The sequence below is a fragment of the Oryx dammah genome, unplaced genomic scaffold (assembly GCF_014754425.2).
Source record: "Oryx dammah isolate SB20612 unplaced genomic scaffold, SCBI_Odam_1.1 HiC_scaffold_2, whole genome shotgun sequence".
Taxonomy (NCBI): Eukaryota; Metazoa; Chordata; class Mammalia; order Artiodactyla; family Bovidae; genus Oryx; species Oryx dammah.
The window spans coordinates 170,268,812-170,295,777 of record NW_024070186.1 but is presented as its reverse complement, the minus strand read 5'-3'; the positions used below and the strand labels follow the sequence as shown (position 1 = coordinate 170,295,777).

General features: G+C 44.4%; 1 protein-coding gene across 7 annotated transcripts in view; it reads right to left on the bottom strand.

Moving 5' to 3' along the window:
- Window positions 1-3,362: 3,362 nt before the first annotated feature.
- MRTFB (myocardin related transcription factor B) overlaps window positions 3,363-26,966 on the bottom strand; it is a 292,145-nt gene continuing 268,541 nt past the window's right edge. For 6 of the 7 annotated variants that reach the window (XM_040256557.1, XM_040256567.1, XM_040256563.1 and 3 more), the window contains 7 exons: window positions 22,538-22,670; window positions 20,813-21,805; window positions 19,308-19,445; window positions 16,868-17,026; window positions 16,463-16,600; window positions 11,235-11,295; window positions 3,363-8,792 (listed from right to left, as the gene is read on the bottom strand). In XM_040256557.1, coding sequence (XP_040112491.1) covers window positions 8,257-8,792; window positions 11,235-11,295; window positions 16,463-16,600; window positions 16,868-17,026; window positions 19,308-19,445; window positions 20,813-21,805; window positions 22,538-22,670 — 2,158 coding nt within the window. In that variant the 3' untranslated portion in view covers window positions 3,363-8,256. The remainder of the gene's footprint in view (window positions 8,793-11,234; window positions 11,296-16,462; window positions 16,601-16,867; window positions 17,027-19,307; window positions 19,446-20,812; window positions 21,806-22,537; window positions 22,671-26,966) is intronic. The other variant, XM_040256577.1, reaches the window with a different exon arrangement.

Sequence of the window (26,966 nt, the reverse complement as noted above, 5' to 3'; positions counted from 1 at the left end):
GTCCCTTGGACTGCAAGGAGATCCAACCAGTTCATTCTGAAGGAGATCAGCCCTGGGATTTCTTTGGAGGGAATGATGCTGAAGCTGAAACTCCAGTACTTTGGCCACCTCATGCGAAGGGTTGACTCACTGGAAAAGACTCTGATGCTGGGAAGGATTGGGGGCAGGAGGAGAAGGGGACGACAGAGGATGAGATGGCTGGATGGCATCAGTGACTCGATGGACGTGAGTCTGAGTGAACTCCAGGAGTTGGTGATGGACAGGGAGGCCTGGCGTGCTGCGATTCATGGGGTCACAGAGTCGGACATGACTGAGCAACTGAACTGAACTGATTTTGCCTATATGGCTATAGAATTACTAAAGAAATAAAATATAGAAAAAAATTAAAACATTCAATATTAATTGAAGCCTACTTTACATTATTTGCAATGTTACTCCTTTCTTGTGGAACTATCTTGAATCTTGGTATTGACATAAATCCATATTTTTATACTTTATATAAAAAAGCGAACAGCATTGTTGATTTAAAATGTTACTTGAATTATGTAGGCTTCATTTTGCACTCATCTTCAGCACCTTGAGATTCTTTCACGTTGATACATTAGATATAGTTCATTTATGTAAATTGCTATGTTTAAATATTTGCAAAATGAAAGACATACAAGTTGTTTTCAATGTTTGCTTTGTAAAGGATGCTTTCATGTTAATTCTTGCATGTGATTGCCTGTGTGCATGTGTTTCTCAAGGATGAGTATCAAACAGTTGAGCTGCTGAGTCACAGGGTTTGTATCTTCAACTTTACTAGATATTGTAAAATCATTCTATTGTGCCTAGGTTTTTGGATATGCTCAAGTGGCTCCATCCAAGTGGCACAGTGGTAAAAAATCCTGCCTGCCAATGCAGGAGACACACCTTTGATCCCTGGGTTGGGAAGATCCCCTGGAGGAGCAAATGGCAACCCACTCCAGTGTTCTTGCCTAGAAAATCCATGGACAGAGGAGCCTTGCAGGCTACAGTCTATGGGGTCGCAGAGAGTCTGACATGACTGAGTGACGAGCACACACACGTGTGCAGGTGGCTCCAGAAGTCCCTGTCCAGGTGGGCAGTTTTGTGAGTCATTGGGCGTGGCCCCACCGTGGGCTTCACTTAAGATACCTGTCACTTAAGATAACCCAGGTTCTGATTGGAGCTTGCCTAGTACAAGCTGTTAACCATCCATGTGAGTAGATAGCTACTTTGTAAAATGTATGAAATTGAGGAGACTTGAGACATACCCAGTTGGAGTGAAACTGACATTAGCTAAATCTGCTATCATCAACTGATTTTGTCTGAACAAAGATGTTGGATTGTGTGTACCAAGTGTACAGAAATGGTCTGGGTTCTGGGATGTTAGCAGCTTAGTCTCAAATCCACATTCTGCTTTCTAACTCCAGGCAAGACATTTCCCTTCTCTGTCTTGAATTGCTAGGTCTGTTAAATGGGAACAGTAAGAGTTCCTCACTCTTAGACTTACGGTTAAACGAGGTTATACACAAAGTGTTTGGCACAGGGCCTGGCATCTAGCTGCATTTAATACATTTGCTGCTATTTCTACTAACCTGTCTCTCAATTGCATTCCTGTGCCCTGGTGCTGTGTACCAGGGCGTGGGGAGAAGGGTGAGTACAATTATTGGGGTTAGAGCACACAGGGCCATTGTCAGCAGCGTCCTCCTCGAATGATCTGTCGCATAGCCGTATCCACAAGGGCAGTCAGATAGCTGCCGAGTGGCCTTGCTTTTTGTCTAAGTATACACTGTATGTTTAATAAACTGTCATAAAAATCAGCAGAAAAGACAGCCAGGATGTCCAGATGAGTTTCTTTCTGAACCCATCAGAAAGGGGAGCTATTTATGGAAGGAGGAATGAAGGAATTGTCGTTAGGTGACTTGGGATTATGTGACACAGAAAGTTGTTGGTGACATGTAGTTTGCATTTTCCTGAAACTGGTCTTCCCTGGACTCAGTGGCGGAGCTGTCATTCATCTCCAGCCATCACGTGTGTGGGTGTGTCTGTGTACAAAGGCCTGGGTAGTCGCCTTGATTCGAGAGCAAGTGTGCTGCAGAGGATTGTAGAGATGCTAAATGGTCACTCTGTTCACACTCTGCAAGGCTTCTGGAGGCCTGTACTTCCCAAAGAAAACAGCGTAATCTCCAGAAGAGTCTTCAGCCCTTTGGGGTCTGGGAGCCTGAGATGCCCAGCTGTCGACCCTTCCAGACTTTCTCAGCACTAGGTTTGTCCCCACTCCCTTGGTGACCCCCCGCAGCATTTCTTGACCAGACTCTGTCCTGCAGCCATACTTTGGTAGCCAGCCCTCCACCTGGCACAGAGCGGGGCCTCAGCCAAAATCCCTTAACTCTGACCTTGCCCGAGTAGTCTTCTCTGCTGGACTGTCCTTTACATGTCCTAACTTATCTCTTCCCTAAAGCTCCCAGCTCTGTCCCTTGCTCACTCCTGGGAATGCCTAGGGCACTTTCTGTCCCCGCAGACATAGTTTTCTCTCCCTGAGGGCAGGATCCTGGCTGGCAACATGGGATGTTACAAGCGTCTTAGTCCCTTGGAAGCATCATCTATTTACTGGGCCATTGAGGCAGATCTCTTGGTCCCTAAAAGGTCACAGATAGTGAAATTTCATTGTATGCAGGTGACTAGTGATCTTTCTTTTTTCCCTCTCTGAGGGTGGTGAAATACCTGCTTTCATAGTAAGATACCGATATGAAAGTTTTGGCTGTCAATGAAGTTTTCCCATTACCATTTTATTTCATCAAAACAAGAAAATATAAAACTGTTCTCAAAACTATATTTTAACCATAGGTTTCTGGGTTGAAAAATTACATCTTTCTCAAAGAAACTGAATTCTAAAGACCATTTCTTTTGGCCTATAAAAATACCTCATATAAATGCTTTTCAAACGAGGCTGAACTGAAGGATTACCCGGGTCTTTCAGGAATCCTGTCGGTGGCTCATTTATTAGTGTCAGACTGAGAGCCAGTTTTCTGCAGGCATGTGTGTGTGCATTCATCCCTGGGCACCATGGCCTTTGCCAGAGCCCTCGCTTGGGATTGCCTTATGACTGGGAGAATGAACACAGTTTTGGTGTAAATCTTGTTATGGTCAAGTTCAGCTGCTGCCTGTTTGTTTGGACCCGGGGCAAGGGTGCACTGCCTGTGTGATTCACCGAGGCTGCCTCAGCATGCCCGCTGGTCGTGTCTGGTGACTTGGCTGTAAAGCTTGTTCTGGAGGTGGGGTCTTCTCCTGGCCTCCCTCCCCCTGCAGCTCCCCTGACCCACAGCACCTGGTCTTTCCTCTGCACAGCAAAAGTCGTAGTAAATCAAAATGTTTTTTTTTTATTTGAGACACAAAAATGCAAAATTGCTGAGATATCAAACATTTCCCGATCAGCTACAATACGGCCACTATGTACAAAAGATCAGATGATAAATGTGCACACATATAAAAATACAGTATGCATTACCTATGTACAGTACATGTGCAAAATGTATGGCGTTCAAACATGATATGGAATTGATTTCAGGGGTGCAAACAGCAAATACAAAGGCATCATGGTTTTTCTTTTAAAAAACAACATAAAGGCAATACATGAATGGACCCCCAATTGCCATCATTTTTTGTTTATTAAACTAGTGCTTTGATAAGCAGGGCTCTGTAGATTGGTATCTTTCTCCTTTTTTTTCATAGAGTGAGATGCTAAGACATAATGTGACAATGAAAATAAGAAGAGAAACACCTATCTCACTGCATTTCTATTGCAAGCAAGAAAACAAGAAAATGAATTTGTATGTAGAAAGGAAAAAACTGTATTACTGCTAAATATGTATTATTCTTAACCCAACAAAACAAATCTATACTATTTTACATGAAAACAATAGAGGAATATCTACATCTTTGTGAAAATTATAACCTTAAATGGATAATACCTTTTTGGGACTGATTTTTGAGAGCTCATTAGTCTCAAATTTTAAATAAAAAGTGCCTTCTTTTGGCAAATACTTGGCAATGCCTTTGGTTCCTTTAAAGCAAGTTTGCATTACTAGTAGTTACTCGAGGTTAAGTACTTTTGGTAGCAACTAAACCCTTTCCTAAATGCTTCCTCCTCCTAAGCCAGCAAGTTTCCTTACAGCATGATGTGGAGAGGTAATCGTTACGAGTCTCGGTGATTCTAGAACTTGGTTAAAGCTTTGTCTTAGTGGTTGGCACAGAGCTCTGTTAAAACATGACAGCTGCGTCGAGATCGCCAATGACATGATGTGTTTGATTCCAGACAGCACCTTGCAGATCTGAGATTGCCACCCTGTTATCACAGGGTCGTGACATTTTCTGATGTGATTCACAGAGCAACGTGTTTGCGTGGAGGGGAAGAGCTCATTTGTAAACATGTGCAGCTTTCTGAATTACAGGCCTCGAATCTGAGAGTTCAGGTAGAGACCCTTTGTAATGATGCATTTCCTCAAATACTGCAAGAAAGGGCGAATGGGGCCAGATGGAGACCTGCTTATTGCCATGCAGTCACTTCACAAATAAAAACGTAGCCCAGAAAGATCACCGAAGGAGCAAGTTATCAAAGGTTTGAACCAAGAAAAAGAATGACTACATCTTCGTTGTCATTTTCCAGTTTTGACGGAAACCACGTACAAGATGGGCGGAAATGCAGTGAGGCTGCTCTCCAGACACACACGTCCGCACGTGTGACCTGTTTCCTGACCCTGACCTTCCAGTTAGTGTTCTCTGAGAGTGCGGGCTGGCTGTGTGGCCTCCAGGTGGGGGTCACTTTGCCTGGCGTCCTGCTCTGGTGCCAGCAGTCAGGACTGACGCTTGTAGTGACGGGTGGTGACCTGTGGGGCGCTACTTGTGGACCTAGCTATGTAGCCCCGGTGGCTCTGCTGATGGATGCTGACAGTCGGTCTCTGGGAAGTTCTCGAAACAGCCCCTGGTGCCGCTGCACCCTCCAGCTGACTCATGGCGGGAGCCACCAGACGTGCGTGGACACGTGTGTGAGTGAGGGGTGTGAACCCAGCCAAAGGCTGGCTGTGGACGGTAACGAGATGGTCCGGCCCTGGCAGGGACAGCTCTTTTGCCAGCTGTGGTGGCCAGTTTCAGCCTGAGATCCTGAAAGGGACTCTGGAGAAAGCTTGTATGGCTAGAATGATCTGGGGTGGAGGAAGCCTGAGTCAGCTTTGGTGACCAAATAGGTGACACACTTCTCATCAGCTGTCACTTGGCGTCCACTGACCTCACGGCTCGTGACAGAGCCTCTACGGGTGGCAGCTGGGGGGACCACACCATGTTGCCTTCACCACGATTCTGAGAATGAACATCCACAGGTCACAGAACCGTGAAGTTTGTAAAAAGGAAATTTAAATAAGATCTCTTTAGTGCCATAAAAATATTCATATAAAACACAGACAGTATCTGAGCATGAAGTTGCATGAACTCAGACTGCGTCTATGTACAAATACGTGGCAGATACTATACAGCAGATTGCACATTTCAGGAAAAACACTAGGATGTAAAGCACGCAGTGTCCTGTGAGATTTTCTAGTACATGCTTTGCTGAAATGTACAAGCTGACCACATATGCCTGGACTTGCCAAGGCTCTGCAGCATCTTTGATGTAACTTTCTGTTCCTCCCATCCTTAATTGACATGACCTGGCACCTATATACACTAGTAAGGTAAGCTCAATACTACTGTGTTTCAGGAATATTTAGGAAATAAGACTGGACGTGAAATATTGTTTCTAGAAGGTGGCTGTCTGCTGGGCAGTATGGTACTTTGCAGGGTGGTACACAACAGTACCACCCCCTCCCCCCAACTGCACACACGCCAGGACGGGAGGGCAGGCAGCAGCCACGAGCGTCAGTAACTGGACACTCCTTGCTGCCTTCAGGGGAGATGTTGCTGCGTGAAGGTGAAGTGGGCACTCAGCGATTCATCATCAGGAGAGAGCAGGCTGTATATAAGACGGCATTCTGTGCACTGCAGTGTGTGTTTTTGGAGAGCAACCTTCCTGTGGCATGTTTCAAACCTATCTTAGCCAAGCAATAAGGGGAGCTTAGGGCTAAAGAACAATCTATATACACAGTGCAGGATGATGGAGATAGAAAGTTAAGTCAACAAGAGCCAATACCACTAGCTGTTCAGTTGCCTCCTACAGTCCCACTGATATCTGCTGCTAATAACATACTTCAATCTGAATGAATACAATGCTCAGAGTCTAAGTGTGGGCCAGACAAGCCCTGGACAAAAACTCAGGGCCCAGACCTCCCCTAGAAAAGCACATTCCCCAGTCGGGAGCCCCAGCCCTGGAGAAAGGCCCTCCGAGAGGAACCTATTCACGCCCAGGATGCTGACCATCCTGCTGGGCTTGGTCAGAAGGTGGCGCTCTGCTCAATGGTTACGATTTCCCACCTGTTGGATGACCAGTCTCTAAGCACTCAAAATACCTACTACAGACCACGCTGCACCTGACCACCTCTGCCTGAACCATCCAGAAGCACTTTCCAGTTGGGAGGGCTTTCAACTGAGGGCTCCAGGGTGCCGGGCAACTGAACCCTGGGAAAATGGACTTTTCTTACAGAGTAAAAGTCACAAACTGAGATAAAAATATAAAGTAAGATCAGTTCTTAGGCAAAACACAAAACCTAGAAATGATTCACAGACTTTTTCCAAGTAATGGGTCAGGCTGCCCGTCACTGTGGGAACATTCACCATTTACAGACCCACAGAAAGCCTGATTAGGGTTTACCCAAGGTGAGGTTAGAGCACAATGGTCTTATTTAGTAAAAGTCTCCACACTTTTAAGTAGATTTCCGGTGGTCTTTTTCAGTTATTTTATATTTTGTCATATACTTAAGTGACTAGCAATTGACTGAAATAATTTTGGAAATCCTGTGATAGTTGGCATTGTAGAAAACTCTGAAACTATCCTACTCAACAAATACGACTTTTTCAATATAAAAAACTACTAATGAAACCTCCAGTTTCTCAACCTTCAGCCTGATGATACAGTGAGAGCTCAGGTATGACATCCAGTTACAAGCCTGGAAAACGGTAACCAGGGATTGGTGACTGAGAAGAGGAAGGCCAGGCCTGGGTCCGCCGGCTGACCTGGCGCCACCACGCCACCTGAACCGTTCTGGGAATGTCCTAGGGGGACAACAGACTGCTGCCTTGCCTTCTCTTGGCAGCTCATCAGCTCAGAAAGATATTTCACACCAAAGCCTTTTCTTGGTTCTTTGAGATGGGCCTGGTTACCTGAAAGTCAGCAATTCCTTAAATATGGAAATACATGTGGCTCAAGTACTCTAGAAATATTTGAGTTATTAAAACAAGTAGGACCACTGGGTATCCAATTCCTTACTCCAACATAGGCTGTACAAATCACAATGTCAGAGTATACATACAAGTGTCTACTATACACATTAAAATCAATGTAATCAACCCGGAGGGCTGCTAATAGACTTTTCAGTGTTATCAATACACCTGGACTTCTTAGAGTGGATTGTTTATGACAGTATTCTGTCGACATTGTCTGGTAATGGTGAAAGATCTCCCACTTCAATTTAAATCCGGAGATCTGAAGTAAGATTCCTCCAAATCACAAAATAAACTAAAACACACAAAAAAATTACATTGGTTTCTGAATGGAACCAAAAGTCTTCAGCGGGAAGCTGTCACTGAACTGGCTGGTGCTGGCCACTGCCCTTGACCCTGGCTGCATCTTGGGCCGGGCTGAGGCCATTTCTAGGATATACCCTGTGCAGTGATCGCTCACCTCCTTTCTTTTTCAGTGGAGCTGTCTGCCTTTTATTTAAGGTCTTAAAATGACCACAGAGGTTTAACTGTAGCTGATGACCAGAGGCCCTCGTGTTGCCACCCTGCATACCTTACTCTTCGCGTTTTCAATCTAAAGGTACCTTTCGTTCTCTACTGAAGTCTGGAGAAACAGATGAGTCTTCTTGGAGTAGTGTTTTTTTTCAGAAGGCTCTGTGCTGTATTAAATCACAGGCATTCACTGCTGGATGCGATGAAATGTTTTCAAACTTGGTTTCCAGCCTCTGACCACCCATCCCATCTTTCTGTGACAACATATTGTAATTGCAACGATGCAACTCTGGATCCGTCTCTAAAATCTGACCTTTTTGAAACATCGTCGTCGTCTTCAAACCTCATAAACTCTGAGACGAGAAATCTGTGCTGTTAGTCCCATGGCAGCGGCAGGTCCTGTGGGTCTAGGAAGTCGGCAGAGAACATGCTGGGAGTGGTGGCGCTGAGCGGTGTGAGTCCCGATGACGTGCCGGGCATGGTAATGTCTAACCACTCCATGTTGTCCAAGTTCGAGTCAGAGAGGTCAAGGGACAGGCAGGGCGTACTTGCAGCAAACTGGGCCTCGGCCGTTTCCATGGGCGAGTGTGAGGGGTCCAGCACGCCTGAGTGGCTCAAGAGGTCATTCTGGAGGTCTTCGATCAGGGAGAAGGGCTCTCTGTCCTCGCTGCCGCTTTGCAGGGGAGCGATTTCATTAGCTGAAGGTAGGGTTCCATCCAGGAAGGCTTCGAGTTGGTTCTCTAAGCTGGCAGATAGACTGCTCATAGGTTCTAAGGATATGGGTGGTGCCATTTGGACCTGGGGTGGTGGCCGGGACACCACGGTGCTGACCGGCATTGTGGTGATGCTGGCTGTCACTGGTCTCATTTTGGAGATAGGAGAAGGTTCTTCTTTTATAGGGAGGGAAATCTCTGTGTAAAATAATTCAAGTAATTAGCAGTGATTTCGTACTAGTTCAACATTTCTATTAATTAGGGCACTATCTTCTCTTTGTGCAATGACTTATACACGGTCCATTTTAGAGTAAGGAAGAGGCTGCTACTGGTCAGGTGCGGCCCTTGATGAACGTTAAGGTGATAATGGTGATAGATAATGTCGTTAAATATATAAACATGTATGTTGATAGCATTCTGGTGTGCTTTCAATTCTTTACGGTAAGAGTAAGCATTAACTGCAGTCTCTGCCAGCAAGTAGGAGTCGATGGATTTTGATTATTTGATTTCTGGGTCCTTATTCTCAGTCACTGCAGGCTGAAGACAGCCTCCTGTCTCCCGCCATAGCTTGAGTCAGCTATCAGCAGATACCACCCTTACAGTGAATGTCAAAATGGATACGCCAAGTTTGTGCAGGCATGATGTACAGCCTTCCTGTTATGAAAGATCTAATTATATTCTTTTCTCTTTTTTATTATAGTTGAACTGTATGCCCAATTTAGCCATTGACATTCTATATAAAGTTGTTAAAAGATACAATGTTCTTTTATGTCATTTCTGAGTTAAAGCAAACACATCATCTCCAAGAGACCGTGGATTACTTATTTTTTCTTTATTGTTTTCTCAGTTTTATTAAATCCTTAAGATTTTATACAGTGTCTTAGGAAGCACTAGTTACGTGTCATTCCTTGTCAGATCAAGTAGCAAATTAATGGACCTTCTGCTCTAGATGCCAGTGTTTACTTGGCTATATACATTTGAATGAAGTATCTTTTTTTTAACTTTCTTATGAGTATTTGATTGGTTTCATTTATATGCAGATACACTAGGAAACATGGATTAATAATCACTCTTACAATTAAATGACTGCGATGCATAAATGAAAGAACTTATAATTTGATTCCTGAGTGAATTGTCAATTGTGTGTATTGTGTATGTTTTTAGGATAGTTTGTTGTCAGCTCTAGAATTGTTTTGAAAGCTGAAAGTGCAACCTAAATAATCAGTTTTACCATCAGTGATTTAAATCTCTGTTCTCATTATCACTAGTATTAATATATAATAACATAAAATAATATACTCATTGATACTTTGTCATAAAAAATTATCTCTTTTAGAAAGTAACTCAACTGTTAGTATGACTGTCATACTTTAGTTTCCAAGTTTAGACTGCAAACATTATTCTTTTTAATCATTCCAAGAAATCTTTATTTTAACCAGATTTGGCAAAAAGCATTTCATTATTTTTTTTTTCTCTCTTTTTTTTTTTCTTTTCTTTTTTTTGTTTTTTCATTATTTTTTTAACCTTAAATTCAGTTATGGAATATCTATTTCTTTAATTTTTATCATGAATTAATTATTTTGCAAGGCCAACACAGTTCTTAGCAAAAAAAAAAAAATGCTATTTGCACATATAGACCTGTATGTAGTCAAATATCAAGAATTTTCTGTTATGTCAAACATTATGACAAAATCATTAACCTCAAAATTAAATAGAACCTCCTATGAATGGAGAAATTTTTATCACAATTTTAAAATCTGAATAAAACTCCTTCATCAAGGTAATTTGAGAATACTTTAGAAATATTCCAAAATAACACTTGAAGTTTTAAAATACTGACTTCATACTTATTTTTAGATATATGTAAGTTTAGGCAGAGAGATCCTTGAATTTTTTTTCTTTTTTTTGTAGTTAACGTTCCCTTATTCCTATTTAAGATGACAAGACTGTAAAAAATCTAAGATGTTCAATCATATGTAGAAAGTGCTTTGCCTCTGAATTTTAATAAAACTACTTGGGGCCAAGCTAGGTAACTTGGTTTTTAAAAAATTTTACTTATTTTAATTGGAGGCTAATTACTTTACAATATTGTGGTGGTTTTTGCCATACATTGACGTGAATCAGCCATGGGCATATATGTGTCCCACCATCCTGAACCCCCTCTCCCACCTCCCTTCCCACCCCATCCCTCTGGGTTGTCCCAGAGCACCAGCTCTGAGTGCCCTGCTTCATGCATTGAACTGGCATTAGTCATCTATTTTACATGTTAATACACATGTTTCAAGGTAACTTGTTTTTTGCGAAATAACACATAAATTGGAATGTTTTTATCCCATCACAACAATACACACTTGGAGCAAGTTTTGAAGTTTTTCAATGTGGAATTTAAATATGGTTCTACTGTGCTATTTTGAGATAGCCTATCTTTTTCAACAGGCATACATCTATTGTCAAATCTATTATATTACTGTGTTATACTGAAAGAATGGCTTCTCCATCTTAAGAGACTAAATTGAACGGATTTAAAAGAATAAGGTGAGGTAGAATTAGAAGAATGTTTCTCAGTACTTAAGAGATGTGTGGTGGGCTCTAGAGGAAAACTGCCAGACTCTCTAGGGATCTAATGTGACCTTGACCTACCTCCACTTTTAATGAGGATGTCAAAGAGGTCGTCCATCTGCTGACTGTGTGCATTGGAAATCTACAACAAAGGAGAATATGTGTTAGCTTTCTTTTGTACCCTGGGAGCATTAGACAACTGGGAGCACTAGCAACCTTACAGAACATCCCGTCTAACCTATCCTTTGATAATTTTGAAATTCTGAGGTCTCCTGAGATGTGAAACCCCACCCTAAGTGGCATAGTTGGTTAGTTAATAGAGCGAGAATGGGATGAACACCCAGTTCAGATGACTACTTACAGTCTATCACTGTTTGCATTTTGAGAAACTTCTAACACTTTCTTCTAAAAATGTCTTCATTCGTTTGTATTTACGTAAAAATATGTTGAAAGGTTTCCAGCCTTACTGAGAGTTACCTGACATACAATAAATTACACTTACATAAAGTAGACAATTAGATAAGTTCTGACATAGGTATACATCCACAAAACTATCAACTCAATCAAGGTAATGAACATACCCATTTCCCCTGAAGTTTGCTCATGCCCTTCTGCAATACTCCTTTCAGCCCCAGGCAACCCAATGATCTGCTTTCTTTGAATACAGAAGAGTTTACATTTTCTAGAGTTTTAATAAATGGAGTCATACAGTTTGTACTTTTTGGCAGAGGGATAGAGGAGGCTTCTTTCACTTGGCATAATGAATTTGAGATTTATCCACATTGTAGAGTACAGCAGGAAAAGTTCATTCCCTTTTATTGCTGAGAGTATCCCACTGTATGGAAATATGTTTGTTTGGATTGTCGGCACTCTTTGGGTATTACAAATAAAGTTGCTGTGAACATCTGTGTACAAATCTTTGTATAGACATGTTTTCTTTTTTCTCTTGGGTAAATACTGAGGAGTAGAATGGCAGAATCATAGAGTAGATGTATGTTCAACTTTCTAAGAGATGGCTGTTTTCCAAAATTATGTTGTTTTTACATTTCCACAGCAATGGATGTTTCTAGCTGTTCTCCATTCTCGGCAACACTTGGTATGGGCAGTCATTTTAGATGTCTGGCAGTTAGTAGTGGCACTGCGTTGTTATTTTAATGTGCATTTCTCTAATGACTAAGGATGCTGAGCATCTTTTCATGTGCTTATCTGCCACCTGTGTGTTTTCTATGGTGAAATGTCTGTCCCAGTCTCTGGCCAAAATTTATGCATACTGTTTGCATGGTATCTTTTTCCAATCATTTCTTTCAACCTTTGTCTTCGTATTTAAAGTATGCCCCTTGTATGTGCATATAGTAGTTATCTACTGCAATATTACAAATCGGTGCAAAAAACTTAGTGGCTTAAAACACTAAGTTTCTAAGAGTTAGGAATTTAGGAATGGTTTAGGTGGGTAGTTCTAGTGTGGGTTCTTACATGATGCTGTAGTCAACATTCTGGCCAGGGTACCGCCATCTCACAGCTGAAGAATGTCCTTGTAAAGGTGACTGACTTCATGAGGACAAGGTGGTTGATGGGAGGCCTCAGTTTCTCTTTATGTGGGCCTCTGCGGGGTGCTGCTGGACTGTCCATGTGGCATAAGAGCTGGCTCTCTCCATAGCCAGAGATCTAAGACAGCACAAGCTGGGTGGCTTTATGACCTAGTTTCAGAAGCCACATACCATCTTTCCTGCCAATTCTATTTGTTAGAAGCAAGTCACTAAGTCCAAGTACACAACATACATTTGGGTCTAGTTTTCCATCTATTCTGATAATTTCTGCATTTTAACTATTATTTATTCTACCAGTATGTTTTACGCAATCATTGATATGTTAAGTTTGGGTTTATCATTTTCATATTTGTTTCTATAATATTTGTCCTGTTTCTTGTTCCTCTTTGCTTGGCCTTTAAAAATAGTGATCTTTTAGAATTCTAGCTTAATTTTTCTATTTTAAAAAAGCAATAATTAAGTTGTTACTGTAGATATACAATATATACCCTTAATTTTCCATAGGCTACTTAATGTACCATTTCATATAAAATATAAAACCCCAGTAAACAAAAAGATCATTGATTTCCTCCCTCTTTTATTAGTTATTTTTAAGTATTATAGCTACATATTTTATAAACCCCTCAAGATAGTGTAATATCTTATAATACAGGTTTTGTAGTGATGAATTCTTAATTTTTCCTTGCCTGCACTCTAAGAAGGAGAGTGAACTACAGGATATTTTTCCTTGATAGGGAATACTGTGTCGACAGTGTTCTCCTCCTACTCCCCCACCCCTCTGCCCAAGAACTTTAAAGATGTTGTTCCATTCTTTTCATGCTTCCATAGTTTCTGATGGAAAGTCAACTGTAAATCAAATACAGCTGACCCCTGAACAACACAGCGGTCAGGGGAACTGCCCTCTTCCCTTGAGCAGTTGAAAATCCACTTATTATAGAACTGGCTCTCCATATCCATGACTCTGCATCCATGGTTCCAACCAACCACAGACTGTACAGTACTGTACTATGTATTTACTGAAATAAATCTATATATAATGGATCTGTGCGGTTCAAACTTGGGTTGTTCAAGGGTCAACAGCAGTTGTTTTCCGTGAATATTGTATTGCTGTGCTCTTGATGCTTTCAAGATCTGCTCTTTAAATCTGGCTTTCAGTAATTTCACCATGATATGACTAGGCCATCTATTTATCCTGCTGGTGTTCACTGAGCATCCTAAAGCTATAAACTTGTTTTTTATCATATTCGTAAAAACTCTGATCAGTATTTCTTAAAATATTTACCTGCCTCATTCTTTCTGTCCTCTCCTGGGACTACCATCCATAGCCATTTAGACTGTTTGATATGAAATAATAGGTCTCTGAGACTCTGCTAACCTTTTCCTTAAGCTTTTTTTCTGTTATCCAGACTGGATAAGTTCTACTGATTTTTCTTCAAGTTCACTTTTTTTTTTAACCTCTGCCACCTCCATTTTGCTAAGATGATCTATAATTTTTTTCATTTTAGACTCTTAATTTTGTTTTAGAATTTCTATTTCATTAAAAAAATCTTTTCTATATCTACTTAACATTCTTTCTTTTTTCCTACATGTAGATTTTCTTTTATATTATTGAGGATAGTTATAATAGTTGTGCAGATTCTGTGACTCAAATCAGCTGGGTGTTAGTCTTAGCTGATTGCCTTTTTCCCTTGAGAAAAGGTCACATTTTCCTGATTCTTTGTATACTGCCGTGTTGTGAACGGCTGTCATGGATACCAAGTTGTGGAGACTGTATTCTGTCATTTTTCTCAGATGAGTGGTTTCTTTTATTTTAGTAGGCAGTTAACTTGGGTTGGACCTGAACCGCAAAACGTTTCTTGGGCAGAGGTTGCAATCTCGGGTCAGATCTTCTGTCTTTAGCTGATCTGCTATGACTCTACTCCATGCCTGTGTGGTTTAGGGGTCACCCAGAGATGTGGGCAGACAGAACTTGGGGATCTCCTCTCTCAACTGAGAGCAACCCAGAAGGGGAAGAACCAGTCTTCTGGATTCCCAAGGCATAAAGGCTCTGGTTTTTCTACCAGTAACCTCACCACTTAGCTTGACCCCAGAGTGAGAACAGAGCACTCATGCTATGGAACGCCCCTAAGTGCAGACTTCTCCCGAGAATGTGACTCTGTTCACTCTCCAGTGACTTGACTATGACCAGGCTTTATAGCTCTTATTTGTGGGAAACTGAACTGGTAGGAATTGGAAGTCTAAGTAAATGGATTTTAAAAACCTCATAATCCCTGGCTTAATGCTCAGTGGTGTATAGAGAGGAATTACAGATAGCTACTCATCCAAACAGAACCTGACTCCCATAGTCTATATGCATGAGCCAGAGACAGACAGAGGGCAGGGATTAAAATCAGCTCTTAGGTTAAGGTGTGTGGGTGAGTCTGTGTTGTTACATTGATCAACTAAATGGTATGTAGCAACCTGTATGTGAGAACCAGGTTTGGAAGGATTTTCTTGAAAATATGTTCCTTCTAGATGGACCAAGGGGATCACAGTCTAGTCCAGCATCATTTGTTTCAATTTTTTTGGTGATATCTAAACCAAGTTCTGAAATTCAGCTTTCCCCTCACAAATAAACGCCCCTGCTGAGTCTGGAACTAGAGGAACATCTTACAACTAGAAAAGTTAACTTCCTTTGATACTAAGTGAATATGAAGAAGCCCTGGAAACTGTTTGCTTCCTCGAGTAGGCAGTCTGCCCTGGGTACCTTGCTCACCATCTGTGAGTGTGCCAAAGTGGGCCCTGTTGCTGGTGCTGAGCAGTGTCTGCAGCTACTTGCTGGGGCAACCAAGTAGGTCAAGGTGGCCATGGCGTGGGTGCTGCTCACTGGAGAATGCTGAGCCCTCAGCCCCACACACCCCCAACTGTATGTGAAGGCCCAACAGAGTCGCACATGGACTGTGGGGGTGAGAAGAGCAGCATGACCCTGCAGGTGCATCTGCTGTGTCTGTGCGAGCAGACGGTCTAGCTCTGATCAGCACACCTCCTCGTTCACTGTCAGCGTCCACGCAGTGGGATCAAGTCCATTCCCTGCAGCCTCTTATGAGGCCGAGGTTCTTCCCTGACAGTGAGTTAAGTTTTAAGCTGAGGCAGGCAGTAAGCCCAGGCGTGTTCAGGGTAAGGTCTGACGTTGCTGTTGTCATTGGGCGCCCACCCGGGGCCAGATGCTTTTTAGACAGGAACTCTGCCTTTTCCCATCTCTGGGATAGATACAGTAGGCCAGGAGGGCCTCGGTCTGTCCTTCTAAAGTGCGTCTTCTCAATACACGAGCAGAGCTGCTCATGAGGGCTGGCCTGCTGGGGGTGAGGCAGTGGTGACGAGGGACAGAGTGGATGCAGGTGCTGGGTGGTCTAGAAAGCCATCCAGCTGGGAGCAGGTCAGTTTGATGCTGGCCTGAGAGATGGTGGTTTTAGAAAAGGGATCTGTATAACACACGTGCCCTGGTCACACATATACACATCTATCCTTCACACGACCCGCCTCTGGCTCGGGGCGGGGAGTTAAAGACAAACACTGAAACTGAGTAAGTGGGAATTGCAGGTTATGTGGCCGCTGAAAACCCTTGGGAGTCTTCGATGTGAATGATATTTTGATTTCAAACAGCCATTTAAAAGGCAAGCAAGGCTCCCAGTCATGAAACTTGTGTCTCCTGGGAGGCAAGTCCATCTAGACCAGGGCTTCAAGCTCAGGAGGACCTACCACGTTGGAGCCTGGCCTTCTCACCTCTGGAAGGGAAGACTGGGCGCTGCGTGTCTGCTTGATGGCTTCCTCATAGCGGGGAGGGTCTTTCGTCTTGGGGACTGGACTCCCAAACAGAGAGTGCTGGACCACAAACTGCTGGGGCGGAGGGGGCGAGCCGGGCTGCGGCAGACAGAGGAGGAACCAGTTAGCTGGGCTCGGGCAGTAGGTCTGTCCCCCACTGGGGGTGCCGGTAGGTGGGGCCACCTTCACTGTGCTGACCGCTAAGCTGTCCTGGAGTAAGTACACCCTGGGACTTTGGTCTCCCCCACCACCCTGCCACCCCGCCACCCCGTTAATGCCGATACTCAGCCGTACAGGCCCGAAGGCCTGGGCTCTGGATGACCCTGTGCCCCATGTGCACTGTCGCTGCCCAGGGGGCTGGGTTACCTTGTTGGGAGGGCTGGGGCCGTTCTGCAGGGAGGGCAGCGGGGTGCTTCGGGGCTGAAGGACACTGTTGTTCGCCTTGTTGATAAAGGGCTGCTGCACCGCTGGAGCAGGTGCTCTCTGATAGGGCAGAACTGTACTGGATGCCGAGCTGGTGAAAACCTGTCATGAATAAATATTTGTTCATCAGTTTGTCCTTTTGCTTTACCTAATAAAACATGTTTTAGAACAAGGCTTAGCAAATCTTTTCTGTGTAAGCCACAAATGGTACAGTTTAGGGTTTGGGGGGCTGTGTAGCCCCCATCGTAACTGCTTTGCCCTGTCCTGCAGCCCAAATGCAGCCTGGATGAGACATGAAATGGGGAGGGGGCTCAGGACAGCTTGCCCACAGACAGAGGTGGGCTGGATGCGGCCCACTGGCCCCAGTTCCTCGGCATCTGTGGTCCGTCTTGGACGGCAGCGTGCTGCGGTATGATTTTCCTCATCTCCTCTCGTGGCTCTTTAGCTCATAACCACCAGGCCCACCTCTCTTCCAATCATGCTCCCAGGTGCCAAAGCCATACTTGTCACATTCACACACATACATATGGAACTTGAATTTAATATGTTCCAAATTAAACTTTCCCCCTCTTCCCACTACCCCCAGCCTCTGAGGAAAAGTAATTCTTGGTTTTGCTTTTAATTTTGACACTTAATGGAGGTAAATGGAGCCATCAGTCTGCTCTGCTTTGCGCCCTCAGCACTCACACATCTCAGACACGCTTCCTGGGCTGGGCCCTGTGGTCTGCTGTCCTGAACCGGGTCCTCACTGTCCATCACTAGAAAACTGCCTCTGTGGTCCAGCTGCACCTCCCTGCCTGCCAACCCACCTCGATGACGACAGTCTCAACACACACGCACACGCGCCCGCGATCGTGTCCCTCCTGCACTCACTGGCTCTCCTGCCCTTGGGTAAAATCTAATCTTTGGTTGGTGGGCTGCCCTTCTTGCTCCCAGGCCCCCTTTCCTTCCTAACTGAAAGGCCATACTCAGTTTTCCACGTTTCTTGAACATTTCTCCAAGTCACTGCAAAGCCCCATTTAAAGTCTGCCCCCTTCTGAGCAGCTCTCTTCTGCTCAGTTAGGCAGAGATGCAAATTTCTTCCTGTGGAATTACAAAGTTTGTTGTCTAACTCCTCATCAAGAGCCAAAGGTTTTAGGGCCTTTTGCAAATGTATGGCCAAAATGTTATTTTGTAGCTGTATTTCATAGAACAACCGGTTTGCTCATAAATTTACTTTATAGTACTGGTATTCTGAGAGAGAAAAACTTATCCTCTATATTTGTATTTCTTGGGGCTTCCCTAGTGGCTCAGACTGTAAAGAATCCACCTATGTGAGTGTGTATCCTTCTAAGCAGTACAGCTTTTCTGGGTGATAAGGTCGATAGCTATACTTTCTTATCTGTCTGTATACTCTTTTTCTCTCTCTTCCTTAAAAGAAAACTTTAGTCTTACCATCTGAACATTTGCTAAGCTTCTCACTGCACTAGACAATTACTTGGGCCCACTTCTAACCCCTTGCTCACTGCGCTCCTCAGAGGATATTCCAAGAGAGCATGTGTGTGAACATGACGGTCGCTGTCCCAAGAGGTCACTCCTGTCTGTTCCTCCAGTTGGCTTAGCCCAGAGAGTCCACAGCACTCTGGGCACATCACAGGTACACCTAATTATCTAGGCTCTTTTCTGCTAAAGATTAAAACTCGGAGACTAATCATTCTCCAGGTTTAAAATAGTAAGACCTATTTTTGAGGACTTAATAGTTTTCTGGCAAGGAGATGTGCACATAGCTCCACCTACTGGATAAGAGGGAGTCTGGGCGACACTCGGGACTGTTCAGCAGCACTCTTGGAGAATTCCTGTACAGGACACTGAGGCCTAGGTCAGCAGCGTCACTGTAAAGATGGGGAACCAATACTCAAGAGTCCTGCGTAAGGCACAGCACAGAGGAAGTGGTGAGCTAGAATGGCAGCCAGACATAGGCTGCGGGGCTCTTACTCTCTGAGAAGGCAGACTCTTAAAGATACATCAAGATCTTGCTCAAGATAAACATTTCAAAAACAGTCTTTTTCATCTTCAAATATCTTTTCCCAGGACACTTTTGCCCCTACAAAATGATTATTTTGAAAAAAAAAAACAACTTGAAAACCTTAGAAAATTCTATATATGAGGATTGAAAAAATTTGGAAACTTGGAAGAGGAGCTTAACTGCTAAGATGAGCGATTTTTCACACAGCAGCCTAATGCCATCTGACCTGAGGCTCACCCAGTGGGAGATGCGTCATAGAAAAGAACAAACAGGAGCTTCCCACGGAGGAGGCGCCTATGAAGATGCTCACTAGATGCTGAGCGGATGGTAGTATTCAGCACCAGCCGGCAGCAGCCTGTCGCTGTCGGCATCCCTCACCTTTCTGGCCTGCTGAGACTGACTGAGTGCACGTGCTGGGAAAGCATCTTGCTTCTGAGGCGCAGCCTGGGCCAGGCCCGAGGATAGAGCGGCGGCTGCTATCTGAGGCTGCGTTTGGAGTCCTGTTTGTGGTGGAGTCTAGGAGGAAAGAAAAACCAACTCAATTGTCCAAATCAAGGTTAGAATGAAGAGTTTAGATGTGGAGTAACTGGTCATGTGGGGCTCACATCTGGAAAAAAAAAAGGTAAAATGTTTATGCACACTTCAATTCACTGGTATGTAAATTTGAACCCTAACTCAAACACCAGGCCAGTTACTTTCATGCTCTTACTGTTCACAAGTGCTAAATTTTCATTTTAAAGCTTGTGGAAAGTCAAAAGAACTGGCAGCAGCTCCATACATAACAGGTCAGGTGTAGTGATTTTAGCAGCAGCAAGGAAATCTGTGAGGCCAGGCTGTCCAAATTCCCACTTCTGAGCTGCAGCGCCTGTGCTCCCCAGGGGGACAGCCAGCCACGTGCTGGGTGCTCAGAGGCCCAGAATAAAACGCAGTTCCTGTTCCTCGAACATCACCTCTCATGGAAGATTTGGACAGGAAAACGAATGCTTAGAAAAGCTATATTATACAGCGGACTTTCAGTTTCACAGACACTCTTAATAGGGGAGCCAGAATTTCAGCACAGGCCCAGGGCCTTTGGGTCGTGCCTTCTCACCCTGGGATGGGGGACAAGACTGCTCCTCTCTGGGCGGTCAGGGTAGGGGAGCAGGACTCCAGATGGTTTCTGTGGATTGAGGCCCACCTTTTGTTGAAAAAAACCTTCCAAAGTCAAGTTGCACACAATGGCTTCAGGTAATGGTTGGCCTCAAAGGAAACTTCATGCTCACCAGTGTTTTATCCTCTGTCCATACCAGCCTCAACCCTGAGTCTGTGCTCACATTCTCCTTAGTTTCAGCATCTTCACCTTAGTGGTGCCTTTCAGGAACTACACTTAGGAGGCAGAGTGGAGGTGAGAGCAGGCACCCTGCAGTCAGAAGACCTCGACCGCCAGCTCTGACCTGGGACAACTTATTCCACCTTTCAGGGCCTTGCTTTCCTTTCTAGAAGGGGGCTTTCTCACTTGGGTCTTCTAGGGAAAGGGAGGATTAAATGAAACATGCCAGCTAAGTGTTACACTTGGTGCTGTGCCTTGAACACAAGAAATACCCAGTGACAGTCGCTGCCATCATTATGAGAATGGCACTGGTATTTAAACATGTCTCCACATGCGATACTGTGTTCATTAAGGGTGAAAGGCAGCAGGAAGGAAAAGCACCCATTTGATTTTACTCTGAAAACAGTGCAAGCTGTCCACATCTGCGAACAACCCCCGACACGTGCACGCGGTTCCTGCCACCTGGCAGCCTGACTGGGATGCATGCATGAAGCAGCTCGGGTCTGTGCTCGCCCCGAGCCGTTTCTGGGTCAGGCAGGCTGTAAGGCAAGGAGTTAGAAGACACGCTTCACACCTGGAGCTGGAGGCTGCCTACAGGGAGCTGCACTGAGGTCACACCGGAGCCCTGGATGGACACAGGGAGCAGCAGCTGTGCAGTTTGCGTGGTCAGTAAAGCCTGCGGCTGAGCGACCCCGGCGGGCGGCTGGCCCTGGGAACTCACATAAAACTGTGGGATGAGGCTCGGTGGCTCGGCCGGGGCCACAGGCACCTCTTGCTTGATCACTACAGCCTTTTTGGCAACAAGGGTCTGGCCGGCCACTGGGCCGGGGCCGTCGGGGAGTGGGGCCTCGTCTTTGGTGGTAGAAGTGGTGGGGCCCCGCGTCTGGTCGGCCTTGGAGACCGAAGGGGCTGGGGCGCTGGCCGGGGGTGGGGGCTCCAGGGGCCGCTGCTGCTGCCCTCGCTTTTCCACCTCCAGCTGCATCTTCAGAACTTCTACGAGCTTCTGCTCCTGCTCCAGTTTCCGCTTCAGCTCCTCGATCTGCTGCTCCTTCTCCTGGAGCCTGCGGTCCTTCTCGGCCGCGTCCAGCTCCAGGGTAGATAGCGTGCTGCTGGTGGGGCTGAGGCTGCCCTCGGTGCTGGCTGCCCGCAGGGGTGACGAGCACAGGAACTGCGACGGGGACATCATGGTCATGATCTCGGTGAACGTGTCGGCCATGCTCGTGTCCTCGGCACTGAGGCTGGACTGTTCAGAAGGCGCGGGTGAGATGGGCAGCGGGGAGCTACCGCTGTCCACGTGGGCCGCGCTGCTGCTGCCAGCGGGGGGCAGCTCTGCCTTGAAAGTGGAGCCTGAGCTGGTCACAGAGTTCTGTAGTGTTGTCACTGGCAGGGCTACGGTGACTTCGGGGTTGCTGGGGACGACGGTGGGTGTGGGCACAGCTGTGATGCCACCGGCAGCAGGGCCGCCGCTGTTCACTTCCTGGTAGGGTTTCAGGCGTTCAATGAGGTCCAGTTTGGTGCCTGACACAGGGAGACCCCTTAACTTCAGCTCTGTCTTCAGCTCCGATACCTGGAAGTACAAATCAATCAGATTGCCTTTTTGGTGTTAAGACCTTCTGACAAATCTATAGCACACCTGTGTGCTGGAAAAGGTGCCTACATCTGTCAGACAGCTCTGTATGACTGCATGCAAGTGTGACAGGTTTCCTTTTTTAAACACACAAAAACACAGAATTATAGACATAAAGGACCTGAAAGGCCAGTGATAAAGCAAGGGTTATTAGAGGCTAATTCCTCTGCTACCTCAAAAGATTTACTACCAGAAATGATAACAGTTACATTTACTGTGTAATTGCCATGGGCCAGACACTGCCAGAAGTGCTTTACTCTTTCAATTAACCTTCACATGAGGTGTAGGTATTATTATTCCTGTTTTACAGATGGGGAGAGAGGGTATGTTACTGGTCCAAGCTATCACAGGTAACAGAAGGCTGTGTAGGGGTGGAACCCGGTAAAGAGGGCCCTGGAGATCATGTTCTTAACTGTTACATCTTCCTCTTCTCCCGAACTTCGCAACAAGCAGGGAGGAAGGTGCTTGCTCATGGCATTTGCTCAATAAATGGAAATTTATTACTGGTCATTTTAAAGGAAACAATGGAAAAGAAAGTACTTCTATAATGGTTATCCTATTGCTGGTAGAGTTGAAGGCCTATTAGAAACTGCCTACATCTGCTGACAGATCTGGCATAGTTTACAGTTTTGTGGTCCTTACGGGTGAATAAACCCCACTTGCAATGATCACCTTTAAGTCATCCAAGCTCGATGGCAGAGGTCCTGGCTTTCTCACAGGAGCAGGTGTATTCTGTCTTGGTGTGTTAGATGTGGTAGTGTTCAAAGCTGGATTCCCACTGTTGTTGTTCTTGTCATTGAGTGGCCTTAAAAAGAAAAAGAAAATTAGATTTTCTAATAAAATGATTTCTGGGGTTGACATTGCTCCTGTTAACAATCTGTGAACTTACAGAGAGAAAACTACCTGGTAATGGGTTGGCTGACTCAATATGGTAGAGATGTCAGTCAAATTAGACCCTAATCAAAATCTCTGCAGGGTCTGTCTGTCTGTCTGCTTGCTTGCTTCGTAAAAATTCAGAAGATGATTCAAAGCTTTATACAGAAATGCAAAGGACCAAAAACGACCATGGCATATTTAAAGAAGAAAAGCAAAGCTGGAAGCATCATACTACCAGACAGCAAAATTTATTACAGAGCCAGTTATGAAGATGATGCTGATGCAAGGTTAGGACAACAAATGGGAGAGATCAGGAAATCCAGAAACAGACGCTGCATACAAGGGCAAAGGTGACATGGCGGCGTAGTAGGAAAGGGTGGTCCTTCCATCAGTGGTAATGGGCCAAACGGGACAGTCAGTTACAAGAGAACAGGGCTCTTGATCAACCCCTAGCCTCATACCATCCCCAAACCTAAATGTAAACTGGAAAACAAACTTTGAGAAGAAAACTTAGGATAGTATCTTCATAGCTTTTGATAAGCAAAGATTTCTTAGGATACAAAAAGCACCCAGATATCTTTCAAAGGGTTAAAAATCAAGCCCCAGGAGATGTTTATAATAACATACTTCTGACAAATGCCTCATCTAGAATACACACAGAAGTCTTGCAAATTATTGACAGTAAGAAAAAGAAAAACCTAATGGGAAAATCGTGAACAAACATAGCAGAAATGGTCAATGAAGATATGAATGAATGCTTAACCTCGTATCAGGTATGAGGAAAATGAAAACCACAGCAAAACAGCACTGCACACCCAGCAGAGCTGCTGCTGTAATATGTAAGACTGACACCGCCAAGTACCTGGAACCACCACAACCCTCATATACAACTGGTAGAAGCAGAGTTAGTGCAACTGCTTTGGACCATGGTTTCATAGTATCTACTAAAGAAACACCATACCCATCCAATCCAACAACTCCATTTCTAAATCAACACCTGACCAAGACACATGTATGTGAACCAAGAGATGCAGGTTAGATTTACTATGGCATTATTCATCAGAGCCCCAGCTAGAAGCAACCAACTGTCCCATCAAGAGGATGCTGGGTGGATGAACTATGAAGTAGACAACAGTAACAATGAACTGCTGCTGTGTGCATGAATAAAGATATGACTCACAAACATGTTGAGCAGAACTAAGCCATGGATTCAATCTGGGAAGTCACTAAGCGGGGCTGTGAGCCAATGACAATGGAGCTGACAGTGTTCCTCTTCTTGAGGTAGCAATGCACTTACTTTGGCTTCGGTTTTCAGTTATAATTTACGGACTTCTCTAACTTATACTACATTTTTAAAAGCTTATTTAAAAAGTGTTGGTGAATCTGTTGTACTTTTGTACTAATTCCCCTAAACTTTTCATGTTGAAGCCAGGTCCTTCCGATGCCTTCTGGCTGTGATACGCTTGGCAACAATGGCATTTTCTTTTCTGGCTGGTTGATAACTCATTAGAGAAAGATGCATGTGGTCATTGATGCTGTACAACCAATTCCGTTGCAGCCTCAGGCTTAACTGTCAGTATAAGCTTTGGTACTGAAGCTTGGTACCAAAGAGATGTTGAATTCCATGTCCTGGAACAGGAATCTGTGGTGACGGTGCCTCTGGGGTGAGGTCCACGGCTGGATGAACTTTCTCAAGTGGGTTTTAAGAAGCCTGTGTTTGAAGCCAGTGCTGCCCTTGTCAACAGCTAACTCTTGACTTGCATGTGAGGTTTTTTAAACCTGCCTGAATTATGATGAAATTAAGTACTTGAAGTATTTGAAATGAACTGTTTTGAAGTTTGGATGAAATGACAAATATTTAAAAATATATCACTATTCTTTCAAAGAGTCAACTTTTAAAAACCATATTTTCGAGTTATGAAATCATTTAAATCACTGTTTCTCAGCCTTATGTTCATTACTGTCCCCCAGAAAAGCTCTTTAGATAATTTTTCTAATCACTCTCTCTGAAAATTTAATACCATAGATGTACTACATTTTGTTCATGTACATAGGTGTGTGCTTTATTACATAAAAACTGTAAAACTGCCTCCAACTTTTGCTCCTTCATGAATGATATCTTCTCCTTGAGAATGCATAATTTAAATTTTTAAAAATCTATTTATCTTTGGCTGTGCTGGGTCTTCACTGATGCACGTGTGCTTCCTCTAGTTGAAAGTGGGGGCTACTCACTGAGGTAGCTTTTCTTGGTGCAGAGCACAAGCTCTAAAGCAAGTGGGCTCAGTAGTTGTGGCACACAGGCTAGCTGCCCCACGGCATGTGAGATCTCAATTCCCAGACAGGGATCGAACCTGCGTTCCCTGCACTGGCAGGTGGATTCTTAACCACTGGACCACTGGGGAAGTCCCCATGGTTTAATTATTTTATTCATGCTGAGATTCTATAATACTCATTAATATGATTAACAGTATAGTGTTTAATTCAATTTTTAAAATAACAAAAATAAATTGGTTTTTTTTCCCCCAAATCAACAGAGGGGAAAAAGAGAGAGGAGGGGGTGGATACCTGATGCATGTAATCACTGCGTAGCTGAGGATCCTGAGGTCCAGATACCTGCTGGGGCCCTTCCCTTCTGTCAGTAAGTGGCCACGTGGGAGCTAAAGCCCCATGTCTCCAAGCTCCTGCTCCTCCCAAGATGCCCAAGGGCTTTGTTATCAGTTAAGTTCCAGCACTGTGGGCCCTACACAACTCCCACATTTGGTTTCTTATATTGAATTCTGGTAAAAGGAAACAATGTGTTTGAAAACAACATCTCCATTCTCAGGAGCTGGAGATTAAACAAAACTGGTGTTCCATTTCCGTCCAGTGAAATAAACACAGAAATGACAGCTCCTTCCTCCTCTGAGTTCTTGGGTCTTTTTGGATGATGCTTTCTTGGGGCAGGTGGCTTGGTGACTCCAGTGGCGGGAGTGTTCGAGGAGGGGGGAACTAAAGCCTTCATGGAAAGACAAAGAACTTTTGCGTTCGGGTGCCCCCCAACCCCCACCAGATGTTTTCTTCCCATCTGCAAAGCTGGCCCCACATAATTTCTTACATTACAGAAAGGATTATTTCATGGCTAGACACCCCCTTTCGCTGGCTCCTCAGTTACCAGTTTCCTCATCAGTCCTGTCAGCCCCTGTGAGAGTCGCTGCGAGGAGGGTGCTCCTGAGCACATGGCTGGGGTGCCGAGAGCACCCCTGCTGTCCTCCTCCCTCATGGGGTCCCGCGGCAGCGGGGCGGAGGCCACCTCCCCGGGCCTGGATGAAGCTGTAAAGCAGCAGTGCTTTTTATCTTTGATGCTCGTCCAGTTCTCTGGCCTTCCCTGGGTCCCTTCCAATGTCAACAGCTCTCTCGGGCCTGCCTCCTCTTAAAATAAAAACATGCTACAAACACTCTTTTCTTCCTTCATCTCTGTTGCCCTGATGTTTCAGATTTAAGCACTTCACAGGAAGGTCTGAATGACTAATAGGTCTAATCTTCCTCAAGATATTTGGGTCTTCAAAGAAAAAAGTGAATTGATAATTCTTAGCATATGAGGAGATCATTTCTTACAGAGAAGCTTTTTAGCAAGCCTTAATCCTTTTCTACTCCTAGAAATTACGGGCTCTCCATGGAGGAAGGCTTGGCCTACGTGTAGAAAACATAGGCTTCTACAGATCACGTGATCATAAATTGAGTGGTTGGATCAAAGTATAATTTTTTCCTTGTCATGAGATTTTGGATCTTTTTCTAGAATTTCTTTTCTCGAGTTGACTGTAAATAATTCCTTTTTCCTGAAAAGTGAATGAAATGAAGGACAGAGACTTTGTATTTTTATCTGTTTTCCAGAACAGTGTTCTGAAGATGTGTAACCGTGATTTCTTCTAGTACATAATCAAAATTAGCTCTGGGTGTCCTGCTGTGAGAATTCAGTTTCAGAAATCATCAGAACTCACTCCCTCTGTCCTTCCTGCTTGAGCTCAAACTTTGGACACGTTCCTTCTTCACAGTTGTTGGTCACTGACACCTTTTATCATCTTTTGGGACTCCTGCCACCTGCTCCTGCCTTCCCATTCTCAGTGTCCCTTCTGATTCTTGCCAAGCTTCTAACTGGCTTTCCTACTTCCAGACTCCCCTCCAACACTGGCGTCAGACTTTTCCTTCTTGCATTTTGATTTTACCTTGTCACCACGGTCCTCTGAAA